The 23,237-nt window shown below is 40.8% G+C and overlaps 1 protein-coding gene across 2 annotated transcripts; it reads left to right on the forward strand.

Annotated features, from left to right (window-relative positions):
• The first annotated feature begins 7,086 nt into the window (after nt 1-7,086).
• On the forward strand, nt 7,087-18,984 carry ZNF622 (zinc finger protein 622). Of its 2 annotated transcripts, XR_010090748.1 has the most exons (8): nt 7,087-7,142; nt 8,455-9,094; nt 11,418-11,687; nt 13,260-13,422; nt 13,917-14,032; nt 16,403-16,546; nt 16,710-17,015; nt 17,744-18,984. XR_010090748.1 is itself a non-coding variant. In XM_063451847.1 (7 exons), the coding sequence occupies exons 2-7, from the start codon at nt 8,485-8,487 to the stop codon at nt 16,835-16,837; spliced, it is 1,431 nt and encodes a 476-aa protein (XP_063307917.1). In that variant the 5' UTR covers nt 7,090-7,156; nt 8,466-8,484; the 3' UTR covers nt 16,838-17,197. The 2 variants fall into 2 exon arrangements, 1 of the variants encoding a protein (XP_063307917.1); XM_063451847.1 differs by lacking the exon at nt 17,744-18,984 and having other exon boundaries at nt 7,090-7,156; nt 8,466-9,094; nt 16,710-17,197.
• Nucleotides 18,985-23,237: the final 4,253 nt, after the last annotated feature.

Genomic DNA, 23,237 nt, shown 5'->3' on the forward strand with positions numbered 1-23,237 from the left:
CCATTTGGAAGCGTCATTGCTCCCTTGTGTGCATGCGCGGCTTCGCCACACATGCGCACCTACTTCAGAGGGCGGCATTCATGCCGCCCTCTGAAGTGCTGAGCGCACTACCGCGCATGCGCGCGGCCGCGAGCTGAGCTGAGTGACAGCTCAGCTCGCGGTCTTTGCCTGCCCCCCTCCTCCAATGACAGGCTGGAGAGAGAAGGCGCGCACACAGTGCCTTCTCTCTCCTGAACACGTCAGACGTATTTTAATACGTCTGACGTGTACAGGGCCTTTTTAGGGCCCTGCGTGATAGGAAGTCCCTCTAGTGGCCGTCTGAGTGACGGCCACTGGAGGTATTCCTATCAATCAATGTAAACACTGTATTTTCTCTGAAAATACAGTGTTTACATTAGATTGCCTGCAGGGAGCTATAGATAATACCTGAACAACTACATTAAGCTGTAGTTGTTCAGGTGACTATAGTGTCCCTTTAAAGGGAAACTCCAGTGCAAGGAAAACAATCCGTTTTCCCGGCACAGCAGGTCCCCTCTCCCTCCCACCACCCAATCCCCGATGTCCCTCGGCGGTGGTTTCTGATCACTGCCGCTCCTCCCAGTAATTACGTCAGCCGGTGGGTGAGACTGATCCCGCCCTATGGCTGAGGAAACCTAATACGCATGCTCTCTATAGGAAAACATTGAAAATGCTTTTCAATGCTTTCCTATGGGGAATTGAGCGACGCTGGAGGTCCTCACACAGCGTGAGGACATCCAGCAACGCTCTAGCACAGGTTTCCTATAATCCAGGAAGTGCACTCTAGTGGCTGTCTAGTAGACAGCCACTAGAGGTGGAGTTAACCCTGCAAGGCAATTATTGCAGTTTATAAAATGTATTCTATTTGGGAAGGACTATCAGATTATTTAATCTCTTTTATTGAGAGAATTCAATGTAACAAATATAATTTACACTTCACATCGGTGATACATGCCACCCAAATCAATTCTTTAGATCTCACTTTATATGTTGAGGAAGAACAACTTAGAAGTAAAACATTTTTTAAAGGAAGGATTGCAATACAGCTATAAACAAAACCAGTTTACATCGCGGTCCATGGCTCACAAATGTCCCCAAAGGACAAACGATGCGCATGAAACTATACTGCTCGGACCCAAAGGTTTTTCAGCAACAAACATCAATCATCAAAAAAAGATATTATGATAAGGGATATGATCTAATTAAAATGAATACGGATGAAGATCAAGTTAGACTTTTAGAAAGACAATCCTTATTAACATAAAACAAAATGGTAGGGATAATAACAAGTTTGAATACTCTTATATCACCAAATTTAATTCAGGCCCAAAAAATAGAACGCAGCCTAAAAAAACATTGGCATATATTAAAGAAAGACGACATATTAGGAAAAGCTATCCTGGAACGACCAACAGTTATCTATAAAAAAGCAGACAATCTAAAAAATAAATTAGTGCCTAGCTTATTACTTGACAATAAACCCAAATCTATTTTTTTTCAATTTATTAGGATTTTATAGTTGTGGGAAGTGTTCAACTTGTAAATTTCAGAAAATAACTACACATGGTTTTGAAGGTACATATACCAACAAAAAATATGACATAAAAAAGTTTATTCAATGTTCTATGACTTTTGTTATATATTTACTTCAATGTGGTTGTGGAGCACAGTACATAGGCCGCACCACACGTAAACTCCATACAATGTTAGCAGAACACTCCTACAACATTTGAAACAAAAAAACAGAACACAGTGTTCCTAAACACTGCAACTCGTGGTAAAAAAGAAAAAGAGGAAGATCTGTCCTTGAAAGTATAAGTTAATATACGTAATAGTAGAAAAAGAGCAGTTAAAAAGGGTATACTTTATTAGATCAAAGAAGAAAAATGTAAACCATACATAAAGGTAAGGGGAAGTGAGATAAGACACACATAAGTGAAAAGGTTTTTATACAATACATAAAACAAGTAAGTAAAGAAGTGCTGACTAAACGGTACCTAAGTAGCAGCACACAATACAATATTAGAAAACACCTAAAAAAGGTGAGTACTTTACACAGGGCCGGATTAAGAGCACAGTGGGCCTGGTGCTGACAATTATGATGGGCCTAATTACGTAATCTTATCGACCAAAAACACTAAAACAGTAATTCCTCCCAAGCGTCATGTATCTGATGGAGATGGTACTGGAGGGAAACTCATAGGGTGCAGCTATAAGAAAACACATACTCTATGCTAATCTCTCTCTAATTTATGATTTAATCTTTCAAGTAAATCCATACCCCCTAACAGCAGTGTCCAGTCAAGCAGGAAGTCAATGGGCGGGGTAAAAGGGTGTGTCACTGGTGCGAATCACGTGACCTGACCTGCCAAAAGGGGTGAACATGCCCAAAAAGGAGGCATGTCTGTCCAAAGAATTTGAAGGACAGCCTGGCATGAATGCATGTCAGGCTGCCTGCCAATCCTGCAGGCTGTCCAACTAAGGGCATACTATGCAGGCAGCACCCTGAGGTTGACATAAATGCATCTAATGACGCGCTCACTCCATGCTTTCCAAGGACTGTCCCCTAGCACTCGCTGGTCCACTTGGCTCCTTACCTTCTTACTAGCAGGCAGAAGTTCCTGGTATATAGTCTGAGACAGAGAAAAGGTGTATGTAGTGAGTGTAGAAGAAAGGGGACATGCCACAGTGTTAGAGAGACCAACGTCTGCATTACCTAAACTAATTTTATTGTCAGCCAGTCCATAAATGTTTTGTTCCCATACATCCCTCTTAAGCTTCCAAACTTAAAGGGACCCTATAGTCACCAGAACAACTACAGCTTGTTGTATTTGTTCTGGTAAGTAGAATTATTCCATTCAGGCCTTTTGTAGTAAACACTGTCTTTTCAGATAAAATAACTCCTCCTTAGATGGCTGCTAGAGGTGCTTCCTGGGGCAGTACTGCCTAGTGTGTAGCACTGCCATTTAGTGTCTCCACCCTCTGCATGCAGACACTGAACATTCCTCATAGAGATGCATTGATTCAATTTATCTTTATGAGGAGATGCTGATTGGCCAGGGCTATGTTGGACTTGTGCTGGCTCTGCCCCTGATCTGCCTAGTTGACAGTCTCAGCCAATCCTATGGGGAAGTATTGTAATTTGCTCAGACCACCACTTCTGATGATGTCAGCAGACAGTCAGTTCAGAGGCAGAGCCAGCAGCTGCAGACTTGAATACAAGTTATATTTTACTATACTTAGGGAGGCAAGAAGGGGCCAGGGTGGTGATTTTAACATAATAGAGTCAGAAATACATGATTGTGTCCCTGACCCTATAGTGCTCTTTTAAGCAAGAGTATGTGAAGAGTAGTTAGGGTTGCCACCTTTCTTGGAAAAAAATACCAGCCTCATTTGTATAATCAAAAGGAGTGAATCAGAGAAAATTCTGTAAAAACACCAACAAACTACTCACAGTTTGATTCTGCTGTATAGATGGATTGCTCCCAGTGTCTCAGTCTCGCAAGTCACCCAATGTCTCAGTGTCCCTATGTATCACAGTGTCAGTGTCCCCATGTCACCCAGTCCCCTAGTCTCCCAGTGTCTCAGTGTCCTCATTTCTCCCAGTGTCCCAATGTCTCAGTGTGTCCCTGAGAGACCCGGGGACACTGAGAGACATGGGGACACTGAGACATTTAGGGAAACTGGGAGACATGGGGACACTGAAACATTTGGGGACACTAAGACACTAGGGACACAGAGACATGGGAACACAGACACTGGGAGACTAGGGGACACTGGGAGACTTGGGGACACTGGCTGGGAGACAGACACTTGGGGACACTGGGAGACATGGGGACAGTTGTGGACATAGACATGGGGACACTGGGACATATAGGGACACTAGGCACACTGAGACACTAGGAACACAGACACTGGGAGACATGGGGACACTGAAACATTTGGGGACACTAAGACACTAGGGACACAGAGACATGGAAACACAGACACTGGGAGACTAGGGGACACTGGGAGACTAGGGGACACTGGGAGACTAGGGGACACTGGGAGACTAGGGGACACTGGGAGACTAGGGGACACTGGGAGACTTGGGGACATTGGAAGACTAGGGGACACTGGCTGGGAGACAGACACTTGGGAGACAGACACTTGGGGACACTGGTAGACATGGGGACAGTTGTGGACATAGACACGGGGACACTGGGACATATAGGGACACTGGGACACATGGGGACACTAGGCACACTGAGAGACATGGGACACAGACACTGGGAGACTTGAGTACACTGAGACCCTAGCAACACTGGATGGGGGACATGGGGACACTGGGGGAAATGGGGACATAGTGTCTCCGTGTCCCAATGTCTCAGTGTCTCCCAATGTCCCTATGTCTCACAGCATCCCCATGTGTCTCAGCATCCCCATGTGTCCCAGTGTCCCTAGTCTCTCAGTGTCCCCATGTTTTCCAGTGTCCCCAAGTGTCCCCATGTTTTCCTGTGTCCCCAAGTGTCTCAGTGTTTCCAGGTCTCCCAGTGTCTGTGTCCCCTAGTGTCTGTGTTCCCATGTGTCCCCTAGTGTATGTGTCCCCAAGTGTCTGTGTCACCTAGTGTCTGTGTCCCCATATGTCCCCTAGTGTCTCAGTGTCCCAATGTGTCTCAGTGTCCACATGTGTCCCCTAGTGTCTCAGTGTCCCCATGTGTCCCTGCTGCCTTTCCCCCCATCCCTCACTTACCTGAGCTGTAGAGCTGCTGTCTGGACTCTCTGTGCTGTGTAGCTGCTCCCCCACAGATCACTGAGTAGTAGAGAGAGGCAGGGAGGGTTATGCTGTAACTTCCTATCCCTGCCTCTCTCCACACACAGTGACCCCTAGTGGCCGGTGCTGGTATTGCAGAGTAATCTCCATTTATTCTGAGAAAAATACCTGCATTTGTATTGCCGGTATTACTGCAATACCGGCATGGCCAGGCAACCTCAAATACCGGCTGTGCCAGTAAAATACCAGTCAGGTGGCAAACCTAAGAGTAGTGTGTAAAAAAAAAAATATATATATATATATATATATTTATTTTATTTTTTTAAATGGGCCTATTCCATGGGCCTGGGCCTGGAGCTGCAGCTCCATCAGCCCCTATGTTAATCCGGCCCTGACTTTACACAATCAATACCGATGCAACAAAATGTCAAGAATAAGTCTAAGTCTCTATAATGTGGCTATTTGTTTGCTACGCGAGATGTCAAATAGTAATTAGCAACGGTATATCAAAAGTGCATAAAGGGAATGCAACAATCTGATTGACACATCAGATTAGATCGGTGTACCTCAAGATAAACCGCCACATACTAGAGTCTGAAAATATTATGCTAGTAATAAGCTAGCTAAAATAATCACCATATTTTGTTATAAGTACTAAACCTAGAAGTAAGAGCTAGCAGGGCTTCCTAATCGTGATAGAATTAATAATGGATAGGAGATTGTTAGGCTGCAAGTTCGCTCTAAACAATAATAGTGTACACAAAACAGATGATAATGTGTATGTACACTATGTAGCGCTAAAGTAAGATCATGCGATCACAGGGGGGTATTAAACCACAGAAATAATCTTGAGGAATCACTTAGGGCTTGCCAGGAAGCTCAATATATATCGCACAACTACTACTAAAAAAAACACACTCACATTGCGGGCAAGCCGATCTGGCTAATAATGTGGGAGAGGTTGCGCAAAGAATGAGTCACTAATAAGATAATCTGATTCGGTTCAATACCGGGAACTACACATTCCAATCACCATAGCCCATATATGGAATCAGTAGCACTAACACTATTGGAGCTAAAAACATAGAATGAAGTAGGTGGAATGATGCCTTCATGGGCGCCAGGTATAGTAAAGAGATATCAGAGAAAGATCAAGATGAGGTAGCTGTATGTGCGGTATAGTTAGAGTGTACACGTCCTGCAAGTTTGAATTGTAGTGAGTAAAGCACCCTGATCGGTATCAGAGTTCCCGTTCAACTCGGGCGGCTGTCAGCCGTCTAAATTATACGTGTCCCCAGCGGGCAGTGTGATAGCGCAAACGGAGAAAATAATAATCAGCAAAAAAGGGGAAAGAGAAGGATGATGCCTGAGGAACAGGCATAACCGAAAGAATCGGGTAGGTGTCCAACCCGACGCGCGTTTCGCCTGTATTAAAGGCTCATCAGGGGGAAATGACTTCCCAAATCGGCAAAGGTTAAAAAGCCCGCTCTAAAACCTCATTGGTTACCTAGAGGATGAGGGGGAGGTACAAACATACGGTAGCCGAGAATGCTCAAAAGAGTGTTCCAAACCTCTTAGATTGCAAATATTATGAGTGCCGCTCGGATCACGACATAGGTTGTGATATAGTAGTCCATTAGGCTGGAGGTGTAAGGTGATAGAGTTGTTCATAGACAGATATATGTTCTTGAGAGCAATTATTTAATAATAGATGAAAAATACGTTACTATGTCAAAATATAGAGTTCGCAGATGGTAATATCCAGATTGCAACCAATCACATGCCACTTATAAGGGATGGAAAATGAAAATGCCGAAGCAAATTTCCACGGGAGTTAATGGGGATCACTGGGCTTCTGGAGGACGTCATTAATTATGATTGTACTGTAGACAATGTAACTTAAATTTATGATATCTTAGAAGTTTAATGGGACAGAAGACCATATCTACAGAATTATTATGTCATGTTGGGGTTCATTTTCCCATATCATACTTATGTGTTGCAGAAAAAACTTCACACCTATCTAATACAGACAGTGCGGCTTTAGGGGGGTCCAGAGTTAAACAACACAGCCAATAAGGCCTAGTCTGGGAGCTGGTTAGTCACATGCCATATACAGAGGTCTGACACACGGTGATATTTTGTTACGCTGATAGTACCAGCAGGTGGCAGCATGGTCACGCGTTGTACATCACCGCGTCTACAGAGCTACACTGAGGGCATTAGGGCGATCCAACATGGCCGCACCGGCCTCATCAGAATCTGCCATCGTCACCATTGCGACTTTCTGGCACATATACGGATCTTCTCTATGGTTAAAGCGGAAACGGAAGAGACCCTGTTGAAACGTGACAGAGTCCAGAGAAATCCACTCAGCCCGTGCGGGTATGTGAGTGACGATATATACCCAGTATGACCCCATATACCGAGTGACTGGCAGCGTGTGTCCTGTAATGTATGATACCGTGACAGAATGGCCGCACTGACATATATAGTGTGGGCTGTGGCTGACTGTGAGTGCAATCAGATCCTATCACTGAGAGAATGGGCACCGAGCTGGATTAAAGGCACACTGTGGGCAGGCAGTCAGACCACTTCAGCTCAGTGGCATGGTCCGGGCGCAGTGTCCCTGTCCCCTTAACCCTACAGTGTTAGTTATTGTGCTTTCTGAGAAGCTGCCATAATTCCCTTGCAGGGTTAAGGCGGCCTATAGTGGCTGTCAATCAGACGGCCGCTGGATGCACTTTCTGGTGGTTTGGCGAATTGGTCGCCCAACTGATACTGGTGAGGATGTCCAGCGTAAAGCATGGCAGCAATGCTGTCCTATGGGTAGAGCCTAATGCGCTTGCGGTGTTGCATGCTGGAGGAGCCAGAATGCCGACCCTGCGCCAAGGGAAAAAGTTGCAGGAATCTGGTAAATTAACCCTTACTATGCGGAGGGTGGCCACGAGGGAGGATGGAAATGCGAGGGAGCTATAGTGCTAGGAATACAACTTTGTATACTTAGCACTATAGTATCCCTTTAACTGGGATTCAATGGGGACCGGAAAATTGATTACATGAGAGCAATAAAATTGAGCTTAGTTTATGGTACAGGGTCTAGCTCACTGACTGAAAGCAATCAGCTGATGCCCTCAACCAGTGTGCTGACCTTACATGGCATGCTTTATATCTCAGGAGAGCTAACAACTGCCTGGAGCAACTGACTCTTAGTGGAGGAAGTGGTAGGCACCTGTTGTACCCCAAGAAAGTTGATAGCAAGTGGCATTACTACTTACATTGGGGGGGGGGGGGGGGGGGCTGTCAAGGCACCACTAGCACCATAATCTCTACAGCTTGTTATAGAGCTTAAGGTCCCTAAATAATACAAATTTGAAAAAATTAAGCTGGGTTCAACGCTTTGTTTTTAAAACATATCTTAATGGTTTAACACCTTAAAGAAAGCTGGTGCAAGGAATCTCTTGGTACCATAACAACCTAATTCCAATGAAGTTATGATGCCTGGAGGGTCCCTTTAAGTGATGACATGTAATATTCTGGTGGATGGAATGGAGAGTTAAATGTTGAATACCTCTATATGTGGTGTGGACAGTTCAGATATTGGCTCTCTGCTAATCATCAAGCATACCCAAGAAAGACCCTATTCACTACTGTTGATTTTTGAATGTTTTTTTCCTTTTAACTTTTTTTTTAGAAATTCAAAGACTTTAGAAATGTCTTCTTACACCTGCATCACATGCCGGGTGGCATTTGCAGATCCTGATATTCAGAGAGCCCACTACAAGACTGATTGGCACAGATACAATCTGAAGAGGAAAGTAGCTGATATGCCCCCTGTCACAGCTGAAAACTTCCAAGAAAGGGTGATGGCCCAGAGAGCAGTTGTAGAGGAGCAAGGCAAAGAAACTGCCACCTACTGCACGGTTTGCAGCAAACGATTTGCCACTTTCAATGCATATGAAAACCACTTGAAGTCCAAAAAGCACTTAGAGCTTGAGAAAAAAACAACTCGGGCTGTTACAAAGAAAGTAGAACTATTAAATGAAAAGAATTTGGAAAAGGGCTTTGAACCAGAAAGTGTGGACAAAGATGCCATGAACAAAGCTATTCAACAGGCTATTAAACCACAACCTTCAATGTCTCCAAAGAAGAATACTAGCACTGGGCAAGAAAGTGTTACATCGTCTGTTCCAGGAAAACAAGTAGTGCAGTCCAAGTCCAGGCCTGACAAGCCTCCTCGATTACAGTGGTATGAACAACAAGCCAAGAAGCTAACCATGCAGGATGGCGAAAGTGAAGCAATGGTTGAAGACGAGGAGGAAGGTAAAATTAATGGGTTGTATTTTTCTATATGAAAGAAGACTTACCACTCACATAAATTTAGCTTAATGAGGTTTTTATGGGAACAGGACTGCCTGGGTGGTGTTTTGCCTTCATGGGGAAAAAAACCCAAAGATGAACCCTCAGCTCCTTACACCTATAGATGCTGCTTTAGTAGGAAGATTTACTGGGCTTGGTTATAGGCAGACGGTGTCATTTGAAGCTCTTGGCTTATCACTGGCTGTCCACTGAGATACATAGTATTTACTGTTTCTCTTAATGGGCAGCTAACACTCAACCAAGCACTGGCTGCTCGGAAATCCTTCTACATGCTGCTGTGGTTTGGAGAAAGAAATTAGGAGGCAGACATTTGCATTTAGGGGAACCAACTTCGGTGCTCAGCCGGTTGGAAAACGGTTTAACACTTGGAGTAAGACAGCAACCAGATATTCCTTCTCCCTTAACGGCTTAATTGATTTGAGGTTGTGAGTGTTCCTTTTATTCTGTATTGTATACAATATATTATGAAGACACTTCGGCATAAAACAAAAATATTATTCTGTGAAATACGATATTTCAGTATTACATTATTTGGCTAACTTTCTCTGTTTATACCAGTGTTAATTTTGTGGACTAACAATTTTAGTCCACTAATATTTTTGAGATTTAGTTGATTTAAACTAAAACAATTTATGACTAAAATTACCTTTTAGTCAAAAGACTATAATTAAAACCAATTTGAAATTTGCTGCCAAAATTTACACTGGCTGGGTAAGACACATTGGGGAGGGAGGAGAGAAAATTACACATGGGGGGGGAATGAGCATATGGAGGTGCTTGGGGAGGAATTGAGACACACTGGTGCCTTTGGGGAAACAAAGCTGGGGTAGAAAGAGGTATTGGGGGGGGAAGAGACACAGCGATGGGACAAAGAGGCACACAGAGTGGCTGGGAGGCGGGCTTCAAAGGCCACAGATGGGCTGTGGAAGAGGAAAAAGAGACCGACCAGGGCTTGGGAGAGAGACACTTAGAGGGGCTGGGGAAGGGGCAAAAGAGACAGAGGCTTTAACTAAATGTATTAGATTTCTAGTCTTGTCTACTAAAATCTACGGAAGATTTAGTTGACTAAAACAATTCAGATGACAAACTAAAATTACTTTAGTCAAAATACTACGGCTAAAACTAAATTCAAATTCGCTGCCAAAATTAACACTGGTTTACACCTCTATAGTCAACAAATATTCTACTGTGGCCTAGAATTATTCTGTTCATGTAATTGTATTGTTTTCTTGCTGTAACAGATGTTATTGAAAGGTTTTCTTAAATTAGTTCTTGATGGTATGTCAGATGAAGCAACATGACATTAACGACTTTCAACTTGCCAGGGTTGGTGTTCAGGTCTTCAAGAAATGACTGATCATTAAAGGGTTATTCCAGTGCTAGGAATACCAATTTGTCGTCCTAGCACTGGAGCTTTCTCACACTCCCTCCCCTGCAGTGTAAGTGTTTATAAACTCTTACTGTACTTACCCTATTCCACCGCTGATGTCCCTCAGCGCTGGGTCAGTGCTCCACCCCCTCCAATGGAGGTTGCTGCAGTGTTTTACTATGGGGAATTGACTAACACTGGACGTAAGGACGCCCAGCGTCACTTAGGCGACCAAAAGTCTGATTGACAGCCACTAGAGGGAGTCTTACACTGCAAGGTAATTATTGCAGTTTCTCGGAAGCCTTGCGCGCATCAATGCTTACCTATGGGGGATAATGACGCTGGATGTCGTCATGTACCGGACCAGAGGTCCGTTTCAATCCAGGAAGCCCTCTAGGGCTGTCTGGTAGACAGCCACTGTGGGCAGACTTAGTGCTGAAATATAAACATTGCAGTGTCTCTAGAATTGCAGTGTTTAAAATTGCAGCACTAAGTGCAAAAGGGACACTGCACCCAGACTATTTCAATGAGCTGAAGTGGTCTGGGTGTCTACAGTGTCCCTTTAAGCGGACAATGTTACTGCACCTTGACCACTTCTATGAGATGAAGTGGTCTGGGTGCCTGTAGTGTCCCTTTAACAAATACTAGCTGTGCCTAAAATGCTATGGCTTTAGCACGGTAGAGCTAACAGAAGCTCTTTGCAGGTGCTTCCAGTAGCAGTGAATGCAGTGATGAGTGTTTGCAGGCACCAGGTAAGTTGCCAAACCATTTAAAAGAAATCTGGAAGGGTATCCGAGCATTCGCGCACCATAACACCTACAGCAGGCTTCAGTGGTTATGGAGTTTGAAGTGTTCATTTTATTTTGTTATGTATCAAAATGTGTGCTGTTTTGGCAGGCTGGGAAGATATGGATTTTCCTGAGGAGGAAGAGGAGGATGATGCTGAAAGTGATGAGGAAATGGAGGCTGTAGGTGTTGATGAAAGGACCCTGACTTCTAACGAAAGCACCTCACCAGTAGATGGCATTCCTATCACAGACTGCTTGTTTTGCCCTCATCACTCCCGCTCATTGATGAAGAATGTTGCTCACATGACCAAGGTTCACAGCTTCTTCATTCCTGACATTGAGTACCTTCAGGATCTTCAGGGCCTAATTGCATATTTGGGTTAGTGTTCTTCGGTAAATGTGTTCCAATGTATATTGAACTTACCAAGAAGTTTTTTCATATTTTTTTATTTATTATGCCCTATTTGACACTATTGATCCTATCAATTCCCTTTATTTAATTGAATAAACCTATAAATTAGACTAAAACATACCTTGAATACAGCGCTGAGGTCCTCCTTGCTTCGTTTTCACACTTAGTCTGTCATCACGCCACGTCTTTTGGTAGAGAAGCATTTGATAGAAATCTTCTACCGCTCGGAACACATGGGCCGTGGAGAGGACAGAGCGAGGGATGGGCTTTAATTAACCCCTTAAGGACTGAGCCAAATGTACACGTTGTGATTAAAACAAAACCTGGCATTTGACTGTGTCCAACCGTAATTCACCCCTTTTATTCAGGGGAAGAGGGCTTTCATTTAACATCAAATATTTAGCTATGAAACATAATTTAATATGAATAAAATGTAAAAAAAAATGAGAGAAAATAATAAATTTTTTATTTTTTTTAGTTTTACATGACATTTTAACTGTGTGTCATAATACTGTTTGCTTTGATTGCAATAAAATACACATTTGTTTTCAGGGATGTCTCGCATGTAAAACAGTACCCCCTATGTACAGGTTTTACGGTGTTTTGGGAAGTTACAGGGTCAAATCTAGCATGTTACATTTTTCTGTTTTTTCACATTGAAATTCGCCTGATTGGTTATGTTGACTTTGAGACGCTATGGTAGCCCAGGTATGAGCATTACCCCCATGATGGCATACCATTTGCAATAGTAGACAACCCAAGGTATTGCAAATGGGGTATGTCCAGTCTTTTTTAGGGGGGGGGGGGTGGATTTCAGTTTTACTGTGCTGTGGAAGTGCCTCTAGCCGTTGTCAATATGACAGCCACTAGAGGAGGAGTTAACCTGCAATGTTTACATTGCAGGTTATCAAAAACTGCAAAGTTTTACATTGGAGTGGTCTAGGTGAAAAGTGTTCCTTTAATTAAAGTATCTTTCATTACTAACTTAAAGGAGCACTATAGGGTAAGGAACACAAACTTGTATTCCTGACCCTATAGTGTTAAAAACACTATCTGACCCCGCTAAATATAGTCACTTTATTTCAGTCTGCTGCTGGGTTTGCCTCTGATATGCTTACTTGGCTGACATCATAATTTACGATCTGATTCAATCACAATGCTTTTCTATAGGAGGCAGATCTGGGGCAAAGCCAACAAAAACCAAACGCAGCCCTGGTCAATCAGCATCTCATCATAGAGATGCATTGAATCGGTGCATGAGGCTAGTTCAATGTCTCCATGCAGAGGGTGGAGACACTGAATGAATGGCAGTGCTGCACTAAACTTGGAATATAATTACCTTCAGTCCCTTTTGTTTGGGTGTATGTGTATCATGTATATTTCTTGTAATTTTTTCACTATATGTGAATTTTTTTTGTCATAATGTTGGTTATAAACACACACTTGTATTTTGTATTTTATCTCTTCAGTTCAGGTAGATACACAATTAATTTATTGACTTTTGTGAATTGACTTATTGAAGTGTTTCTTCCACTATAGGTGAAAAAGTTGGTGTTGGGAAGATCTGCCTTTGGTGTAATGAGAAAGGAAAGTCTTTTTACACGACAGAGTCGGTCCAAGCACATATGAATGATAAGAGTCACTGCAAGCTCTTTACAGATGGGGATGCTGCATTGGAGTTTGCAGACTTCTTCGATTTTAGGTAGCAAGTCTGCCCTCCATTTTTATACTCTGCACAATATTTTTATTAGAACTGTATGTTTGCATACCTCCTATACTGGAATAGAATTATGGGACCTGAAAATGCACATACCAAAAAAAACCAATTGGCGGCGACCCACACTGCCATTATTATACATTTCATGCACAATTGAAGCAAAAATGGCAAGCTAACTTGCATACACTTCTTTAAATGCATGTATTTTAATGCAAGTATAGTGAAAAAATATATATTTATATTTAGCTGCCATTTTAACTGTTTCCTGAATTTAGATGTTAGAAGCTAGACACTCAAAACATGCATGTAATGCATTTTATTGCTTTTGCACAAAATGAACTGTATTTTGAATACTTGTATGTTCAGCATTTTTTCTTACCTGTACATCCTCCAACATCTAGGAGGTATTGTGACTGCAAACCATATATTTAATTTAATTTATGTTTTCAAGGTTTTTTGATATTTTGGTTTTGTAACAGGTCCAGCTACCCAGACCAAAGAGATGGGGAGGACATTGAGATGCTTGAAAAGGAAGTGCTAGGTGATAAGAATCTGGAATATGATGAAGACACAATGGAGCTGGTTTTACCATCTGGTATGGAATATTGATTTTGCTCCTGACCTACTGCACTGTGTGTCTCTTGCCATTTTCATTGATTGGGTGGGGAAACATATCAAAATGGCAACTGCAATAAGCAGCAACAAAATATTGTGTATCTGGTTCTGTGCAAGAAGTGAATATCTTCTGTATTAATCTCTATTTTGCTTAGTAAGAGTTTTTTTTTTTTTTTACATATCCAATTCTTATACATTCATACATGGCAGGTCATGTAAGCAGGCAGTCTGTTTCATCAGACATGAAAATATCAGTGGTACTGTAACATATCGCAAACTTTTGAAGGCAATTATTATCCAAAACCGAGAGTCTTAAACTAATTTGAATGAGTTGGTTTCCAGTGGGCTTTAATTCACACAGCTATTAAACTTGAGAGCTCAGTCCCTATAGGGGTACACTAATTGCAAACATAATGCATCTGAACTGTAAGGTACGTTCTTCTTGTCTAAAAACCTGCTTAAAAGCTCTATGCTAATTTTAGTAAAGGGTGTATTCTCAGTCCGTTGAAATAGTGACACATTTGAATTTAAACGGTTGATAATCGACATGCATATCAAATGTTGTTCCAATGTTAGGAAGGGAGAGGTGCTATAAAAGCACTATACGATGAGCCCGCAGGCTATGTAATACGAGAGCTGGTTTCTTCCATGAACAACCGATTAATAATCTCCGGATGGGGCGTCTATCACTAGATACCTCTCTTAGGAGAGTTGGAGAGAAGCCTAGCATTCCCTGCCATACACGCAAGGATTGGCTTGTGATGTATTTTATTTGAGGTATTATAGATAATAGACCAAGAACAGGACATAGTCTTGGCTCTGCTGATACTGATGTAAAATAGTAGTAAAATTTGATGAAATAGAAACATTTGAATAAAATAGAGTAAACTAGATGTGTAAATCAATGTTTATATCACACTGCTGTCACTTTAAAGATGGCAGTGCCTGCAAGGGAGATAATCCGGTAAGTAATGGATTTAAGATTAAGGTGACTAGAGGCTTTGCTGCTGCTATAGCATGTTATCAACTTCCCCACCTAGGTAGGAATCTGGTATTAAATTGTGATTGGGTACATTCTGAGACAGGTTTAGTGATGTGTTCAGTATCTACTAACTGATCCTGTTGCTGTTGAAGAGAGTGTTATGGTATCTGGTTTTGGCACCAGCTCTTCTGCTGGTACAGTTTTATTTGAAGTAAATGGTGAGCATGCTTGGATGATATCTTCATTGTCAGTTTTGTGTTTTATGAAGTTTGCTTTGAACTATTTTTAGATGTTCTTGAATACAGCTATTATGGCGGTATGTTTTCTCCAACACTTAATGGAACATTATTGGAAGGTATTGGATTGGGTGAGATTGCCCATTCTGACAATCTCAGCCAAGGAGGTAGAGCGGGGGCACTGACAAACGATACCCTAGCCAATCTGCATCTCGTTTTGGGGAAGTTCAGCATCTCCATGCAAAGCATAGAGACACTGAACGTAATGTGTAGCACTGCCCCAGGAAGCACCTCTATTGGCCGTCTGATGATTGGCCACTGACGGTGTCCCTAGGCTGTAATGTAAATACTACCTTTTCTCTTGATTACCATTTTTCCAGTGCCAGAATCTCCGCACCTGCTCAGCTTGACTCCCACGCCGATGCTTCCAAAAGTCCAATCAAGTGCATCCTTCTATTGGAGGTTAGCTGTGAACTGAGATTGACTCTTGCAGCAGAAGCGCCACTAGGTTGAGTAAACGACCACTAGAGGCATATTTTAACCCTGCGAGGTAAACATTGCCATATTTACTTAATGACAATGCGTTATATTGCAGGGTTAAAAGAAAAGGACTACTGCTCCCAGACCACTTCATTAAGTGACCGCATTTAAGTGGTCCTTTTAAGCTTATTGTCTGTGAAAAAGTTACACACTTAATGCACTGATAAAAATGAATCACTTCTTAGTGACTTGTTTTAGAGTGTTGGATACTTTTATTTCATTTGTCAATAAGTAAGAAATGAATACAAAGAAATGTAGTGCACAAATGCAGCACTTCACAAGCAGTTCCTATTATCTGCTTTGTGTGATGCATCTTAGAAAATAATTAAATGATACAGCCATAGCAGTTTATTAACAAAGCTCAAGAAAATGCAGAGGATTTTGAGGCACAAAACAAATGGTGCAGATCATGTATATCAATCCCATTAGGATTTATATTTTTTACTGCAACAAACTGCATTTCTAGAACTTGTTCTCATGTAAGAGGTAGAATGTAGATGAGGTAAACTTACATGGAGATTCACATGCTCGTGTGTATTTTTTATTTTTATGCATGCTAAACCCACTAATAATGTAAAATGTTTGTTTCCAGGAGCTAGAATAGGTCACCGGTCTCTGATGAGATACTATAAGCAGAAATTTGGTGTTACTAGGGAACTGGTCGTCTCCAGAAACCAGAAAGTTGTGGGTCGAGTTCTGCAGCAGTACAAAGCCCTAGGATGGACAGGTTGTACTGGTAAGTCAAATATTCATGCTTCAGATCTGCCCATAATGGCAAAGGTATCTTGCCTACTGCTGTGAGTTAATCAACTGTGTGTGCGCAGTGGGTTGTTTTTATTTTGCCTTTTTCTTCAAATGTGTGTATTCACTCACTTGAATTTGTTTTCTATCTGTGAAAGGTTCATCTCTCCAATACGGCGGTGATATGCAGTATATTCAGAAGATGAAATCCAAGTGGATGCTGAAAACGGGAATGAGCAATAATGCAACCAAACAAATGCATTTCAGGCCTCAAATTAGATGTTAAACTGGTACTAAACTGATTAATTTCAAAAGCATTGCTCAGTGTATTACATCAAACATTCAGATGATACAGAGGATGTCACATGGCTGTAAAAGGATTGGCAGTAAATAAAGATTCAGTGGCATTGGTTTTTGAAAATTTCAATTCCGTGCCATTACTGATTTATACACACAAAAAATGGGTAAAATGGCGCTAAACAATATGCAGTTGGTTAACACGTTAAATCCCAGTGCGTCTAAAACCAGCCCAGTGTTTCAGTCACCTTAAAAACACTTGCATATACGAAATTGGATAAAAGAAAAGGAGGTTTTGCGCACACGCTGGACGTATAATATGATCTGTAACAAACAGCTATCATAGGATAATATGTAACATCCCAACTATAATAAAATATAACTTGAAGCACTCACACTTTAGAGAGCCATATCAGTCGGCTCTCTACTATAACAGCACATAGAATATTCCCAGTAAAGTGCTCTGTGCAAATAAGTCCCACCAGAAATGGACTTCAAATTTCGTCTGGATACAATCAGGAACCAGGATAGGTTAGAAGTAAAATACTTTATTTAAAATAAAAAACTAGCACAGTGCTAGATTTTTATTTTAAATAAAGTATTTTACTTCTAACCTATCCTGGTTCCTGATTGTATCCTAACGAAATTTGAAGTCCATTTCTGGTGGGACCTATCTGCACAGAGCACTTTACTGGGAATATTCTATATGCTGTTATAGTAGAGAGCCGACTGATATGGCTCTCTAAAGTGTGAGTGCTTCAAGTTATATTTTATTATAATTGGGATGTTACATATTATCCTATGATAGCTGTTTGTTACAGATCATATTATACGTTCAGCGTGTGCGCAAAACCTCCTCTTTTATCCATTACTGATTTATGTTCATTAAAAAAAGTCAACAGTTCACAAGTACCAAGTCTATGATCTTTTCATGGTTGGGATAGCGTCTCTTGAGTAACATTTGGATTAGACTGTTTCTGTGTCATTTTGATAGATCCATGAAATTCTGGTTCATGGTTTGTAGTCCAACCAACTTTGCTAATTGAACTTTTACTACATCGGTTTACAAGTAAAGACTTGATTTTTTAAAAATATTTAATAATAAAGCCACATATAGAATATGAAGATGAAAAAACATGAATTTAAATCCTCTATATTTAAAATTCAAGCTTGATTTTGAGTAGACTCTTAATTAGTGTTTTTTAATCTTTTGAAAGGGACTTAAGTTCTGTACATGGTGTTAGGATGGTGACCAGTTTTACACCTGTAACTTGGCTCTAAATTTCTACTTTCCTATTAACTCCTGGCAGATGAACATTCAATACTGAAAAATTGAAATTCACCCTTGGTGAGTGTACCATGGATTCCAGGCTTGCAGTGTTGAGTAACGTTCAGGCCTGTTCAGTAGGAATTTTTGAGCCCTGCTTGTAATCTAAATTATATTGAACATCTTCATTAAACTTTTTTCCAGTGTCCATAGGGCTCGCAATCACATTTGAAAGTGTTGTAGTATTATATGTATTGTGGAATGATTAATGTGTATATTCCAACCTGTAGAGCTCCACTCATAGGGACACACTTAATTGCTTAAATCCGAACAAAAATTACTGTATATTAGTTCTACTTCCAATAAAACATGCTTTTAATCCTGCTCCATTGAACTAACCAACTAGGAAGTAACCGGATTGGTTGTCTTATTGACAGCCAGGGGGTTTAGTTTAGTAAGGTTCATTTCTAAAAGAGGCAATTTCAATAGAAATCTACGCTTTTTTGTAAAAGGAGAAAGGAAACAAAAAAGGGGGGGGGGACGACACCCTTCACACACAAACCCCTTTTTTAAGCTGAAGAGCTTTAGGTGTCTGGAGTGTCCCTTTAAATAGTAACCGAAACCATTTTAGGACCCAACCCAGAGGTTATAAAAAAGTACTCTAAACTGATGCAGAGTCTCTAACACTCTGTTCGTGGGTTACCGTACCAGTACATGAATTTGTTGATGCGCAATACTTTGAAAAATTTAAAATAAATGATAGTGCTCCACAATACTGTTTTTTATTTTTTTTATTTAACATAATGTTCTTATCAAATCTGTTTCAGTCCTGAAAATCAAACCTTAAAAAGTACAACATATATTTTGGCAATTCAAATAAAACTTTGCACACTTCAATTCTTGTGATATTATTTTTCTTATCGAAATAAAATAAATCTTGGTTTCCAGAATGTAGGTAAGCCCTAATAAGAGAACTGTCTTATTGCTCTTGTCAAGGATAAATCATCCTTTAATTATGTTCAGGGGAACCCAAATCAATTCAAATGCTTGGAGAAGCAATTAGGCACATGACACGTGGTGATAGTTGTGAATCCAGAAGAATTGCTTCTAGCTTTAATTGGGGCAAATCTGCTTTATACAGTAGAGGATACGTGCTTGCATTCAAGTAAAGGAATGTAAGAAGAGACCTATTTCTAAATGTCAAAACATAAGCAGTTTACAAAAGAACTCCAGTGGGCGATAGTTTTTGTAAGAAAGAGAACGTAATGTAGGACAAAGTTAATTTAAGCATAAGCATTACATGAGTCCAAGTTATCCAATTTTAATATAGGCTAGCCATGTATGGCACCTACAAGCTTGAGCCTTGGAATAAAGGTGCATTCCTTCACAGTCCCCTCTTTTGATGCAAGGGTCACCCAATTGTCCAAGGTATTTCCAGGTGTGCTAGTCACACCTGTGCGACTTTCATTATATTTTCACCACGGTTCCCTTAGACCGGGCAACCTGATTTTATTAATCAGTTAAGCGCTGTAGACTCCAGGAGCAACTGGAATATAGGTTAAGGTTCGACCAACAGTAGATTTGGTTTAACAGATGGTGGTAGACAAGAAATGAGCTTAAAAGTTAGAAACGTTGCCATTATGATAAACACATTAACAACACGTACAAAAAGTTCTTAACCTCCCTGGCGGTATGATTATGTCAGGAATTTTGTACCAAAAGCGGTACCATTTTTTTGCATTTGAATTACCCGCCCAGTTCCGCCTCCATGTCAGGCATGTCAATCAAATTTTAATTAATCAAATCACATAATTACGTTAAAAGATTATTTAAATATACATGTAGAATTTTAATATATATGCATTTATAGGTATTTAAATTCTACGTGTATACTAATGTAATTTTTTATGTAATTATATGTATTATCTCTATATATATATATATGCGGTTATTTGTATTTTATTTATATATATATATAGAATGTCATTCTAAGTGTATTTTGTTACCGATATATATATATTAATAACAAAATACAGTTAGAATGAAATTACATATGCGTATAATTTATATTTTTGTTTCAATATTTTATTTATTTTATTTATTATTTTAATTATACGTATTTATATATAATATGTATATGTACATCTATTATATATATATATATATATATATATATATACATACATATTATATATGTAACGTCATTCTAAGTGTATTTTAATATTAATATATATATACTTATATTAATATTAAAATACACTTTGTATGACATTACATATATATATATATAATATGTATATATATTATATATATATTTATTTTTACACTTGTCTTTTATTTATTTTTTTTATACTTCCCACCAGCAGGGGGACTGTCTGATATTTCAAACAGTCCCCCTGCTGGCAGATCCACAGCCAGCTATAGAGGGCCATGTGATCGCTCTTTGAGAGCGATCACATGGCCCCCGGGGGCCTGATTTGCCGTGGGAGGGCTGCCTGGGCTGTGAGGCAGTCCTCCCGAAGCGGATCGCGGCGGAGGTAAGTACATCTTATCTACCCCGAGCGTGACTCGGGGTTACCGCTTCTGGCAGCGAAAATTAACCCCGAGTCACGCTCGGGAATACCGCTAGGGAGGTTAATCAATAAATTCAACCATGTTCCCAGTCCACATGTCAAATTCCAATCCTCAAATAACCTGGTGTCTTGCTTAATTTCTTTCACTAAATTGTGTAAGTTCTGTATGTGTTTGTGTATCATGGTCCCATGATCAGAGGGGTTAAAACAACACATACCCTTAACAGCTTCACATCCTAAGTCATGTTTCAACAGTAAATAATCAATAGCTGCTCTATTCTCAAGGATTGCTTTCTTATTAACCTGGGTATCCATTAGAAGTTCCTCCCGGGCCTCGGATGTTTTATTTAAACCTTTGGCGAGGGAAAAGGCTAGGGCATTATAAAGTGCTAAGCCTGGGACTCCTACCATAGAGTACACAAGGGCAGAGTATTTGGAATTAGATAAGAGAGTGATTTCAGGGTTACACTCTGAAGTAAGGGTATTTTTGACATCTCTCCTGTCTCTCTTTGATTTGCGTAGGTGGGTGGTTTCAGAGATCTCCTGTAATGTTACCTGGAACATAAGCATAAGTAAAATTTCCACAGGAGAAAGTCCATCCTTTAGGGAGATAGACATGGTGATGGCAACTCATAACTTGGTGAGTTTGGTTACATTACATGGTGGTTTTCAGAGCTCTACAATTCATGGTATTTATCCACCATGTGGGGCAAAACAGGGATTTAGTATTAGGGTCTCTTGAACAATTACATGAAAAAGCCCAACATAGTTCAGCTGCTCTCACATTAATTGTTTTCAGGGCTAAGGGGGGCTTGCCTACCAGTGGATTGAAAACATAAGAATGTAATTGTAGCGTTTTATGGGGTCTATGGGTATGCTGGTACTTCTCCAAGAGTGAGATGGGGTAGGCACAACTATAAGACAAGATTGTATGGCGTTTTCAGTACTGAGGAGAGAGTTGAGGCAAAAGAAGGTTAGATTAAAAGCCTTTGCTATCTGCATCCATATATATATATATATATATATATATATATAATATGCCATGCATTAATATTTTCTGGTCTCAAGTCAGAGTAGCATACCTGAACAGAGCATAGAATGGTAAAGGATAAGAACACTTTCATGATGGTGAATCGGTAGGGTGCACTTTTTTGCAGTGGCTGGCGTGTATCCATGTGGGATTGCCTTACAGTTTTCCAATACTTGGAAGGGACCATCAAATCTTGGCTCAAGTCCTTTTCTCACGTGTCTTTTTATCACTACCACATCTCCAGGTTGTAGTTTGACTGGTAGGACTGGAGTCTGGGTGTGGAATAGAATCAAACACTTGTTTATGCACCTGCCCTAACTTCTTATGGAGGGCCTGGACATAGGTCATGTTACTATGTTGTAATTGCAGTGTTTGGGGAAAATAGAGTCCTGTCTTTGGGACACAACCAAACATAATTTCAAAGGGAGACAAACAACTTCTAGGACAAGGGATGAATCTAATAGAGAAGAGTGCTAGGGGAAGGCATTCAGTCCAGGGTTTCCCTATCTCTTGCATGGCATTTGCAATTTTATTATTTAATGTGCCATTTGTCCTTTCTACTTTCCCACTACTCTGGGGATTGTAGGGGGAGTGGAAAGCCTGACTGATCCCTAGTGCAGTGGTTCCCAAACCAGTCCAGGATTCATGGATCACTCTGTTGTGTCCAAGGTGTTTTTTTTTTTTTTTTTTTTTTAAACACCTTATATACAACTGAGTAATCCCTGCATCCAGGACTGGCAGAGGTTCTACGAGGACTGGGTTAGGAACCACTGCCCTAGCGCATTCATAATTTCTTGCATTATCTCTCCAGTGAAATGGCTACCTCTGTCACCTTCAATCACTTCAGGTACCCCGTATCTACGTACCAGTTCCTTCAGAAGCTTACTTGCTGTGACCTTCGTTGTGGCTTTCGATACTGGGTGGGCCTCAGGCCAACCTGAAAAGAGATCAATGCACACCAGCACATATTCATTCACTACTACCTTAGGCAGTTGAATATAGTCTATCTACAGTCGCTGAAATGGGTAAAGTGCCCTTGGTATGTGTTTACCTGGTGTTTTAACAGCCTGTCCTGTGTTATTTCTAGCACAAATCATGCAAGCCTGGGTGTGCTTAGCTGCTAGGTGCCACTCAGTGGGTGCTTACTATACATTTCATGTTCATTTTGGACAAATGGATCTGCCATAATAGGGTATAGAGTTTGTGATAAACATAGCTGCGACGAATTGAACTTCGCCATTGGCTTTTGGAGAGGCACGCTTGCCAGCCTCTTGCCCTGTGACTATGGCCCTGGGGTGTATTGTCCTTTAAAAATGCTGTTTGTGTCTATTGTATTTTGGAGCACCGTTTCTGCCTCTTTAAATTGTACTGGTACAGTTCTGTACTTGGGATGCAGCCGAAGTAGTCAAAGTGGCCGCCATTCGACATATGAACACGTGACGGCGGCCATTTTAATTCAGTTGAACACATTCAACGGTGTTTGGTCGTCGAGTTCATGGAACTCAAATCGGAAACGCGA

This window comes from Pelobates fuscus, chromosome 4, assembly GCF_036172605.1.
Source record: "Pelobates fuscus isolate aPelFus1 chromosome 4, aPelFus1.pri, whole genome shotgun sequence".
Lineage (NCBI taxonomy): Eukaryota > Metazoa > Chordata > Amphibia > Anura > Pelobatidae > Pelobates > Pelobates fuscus.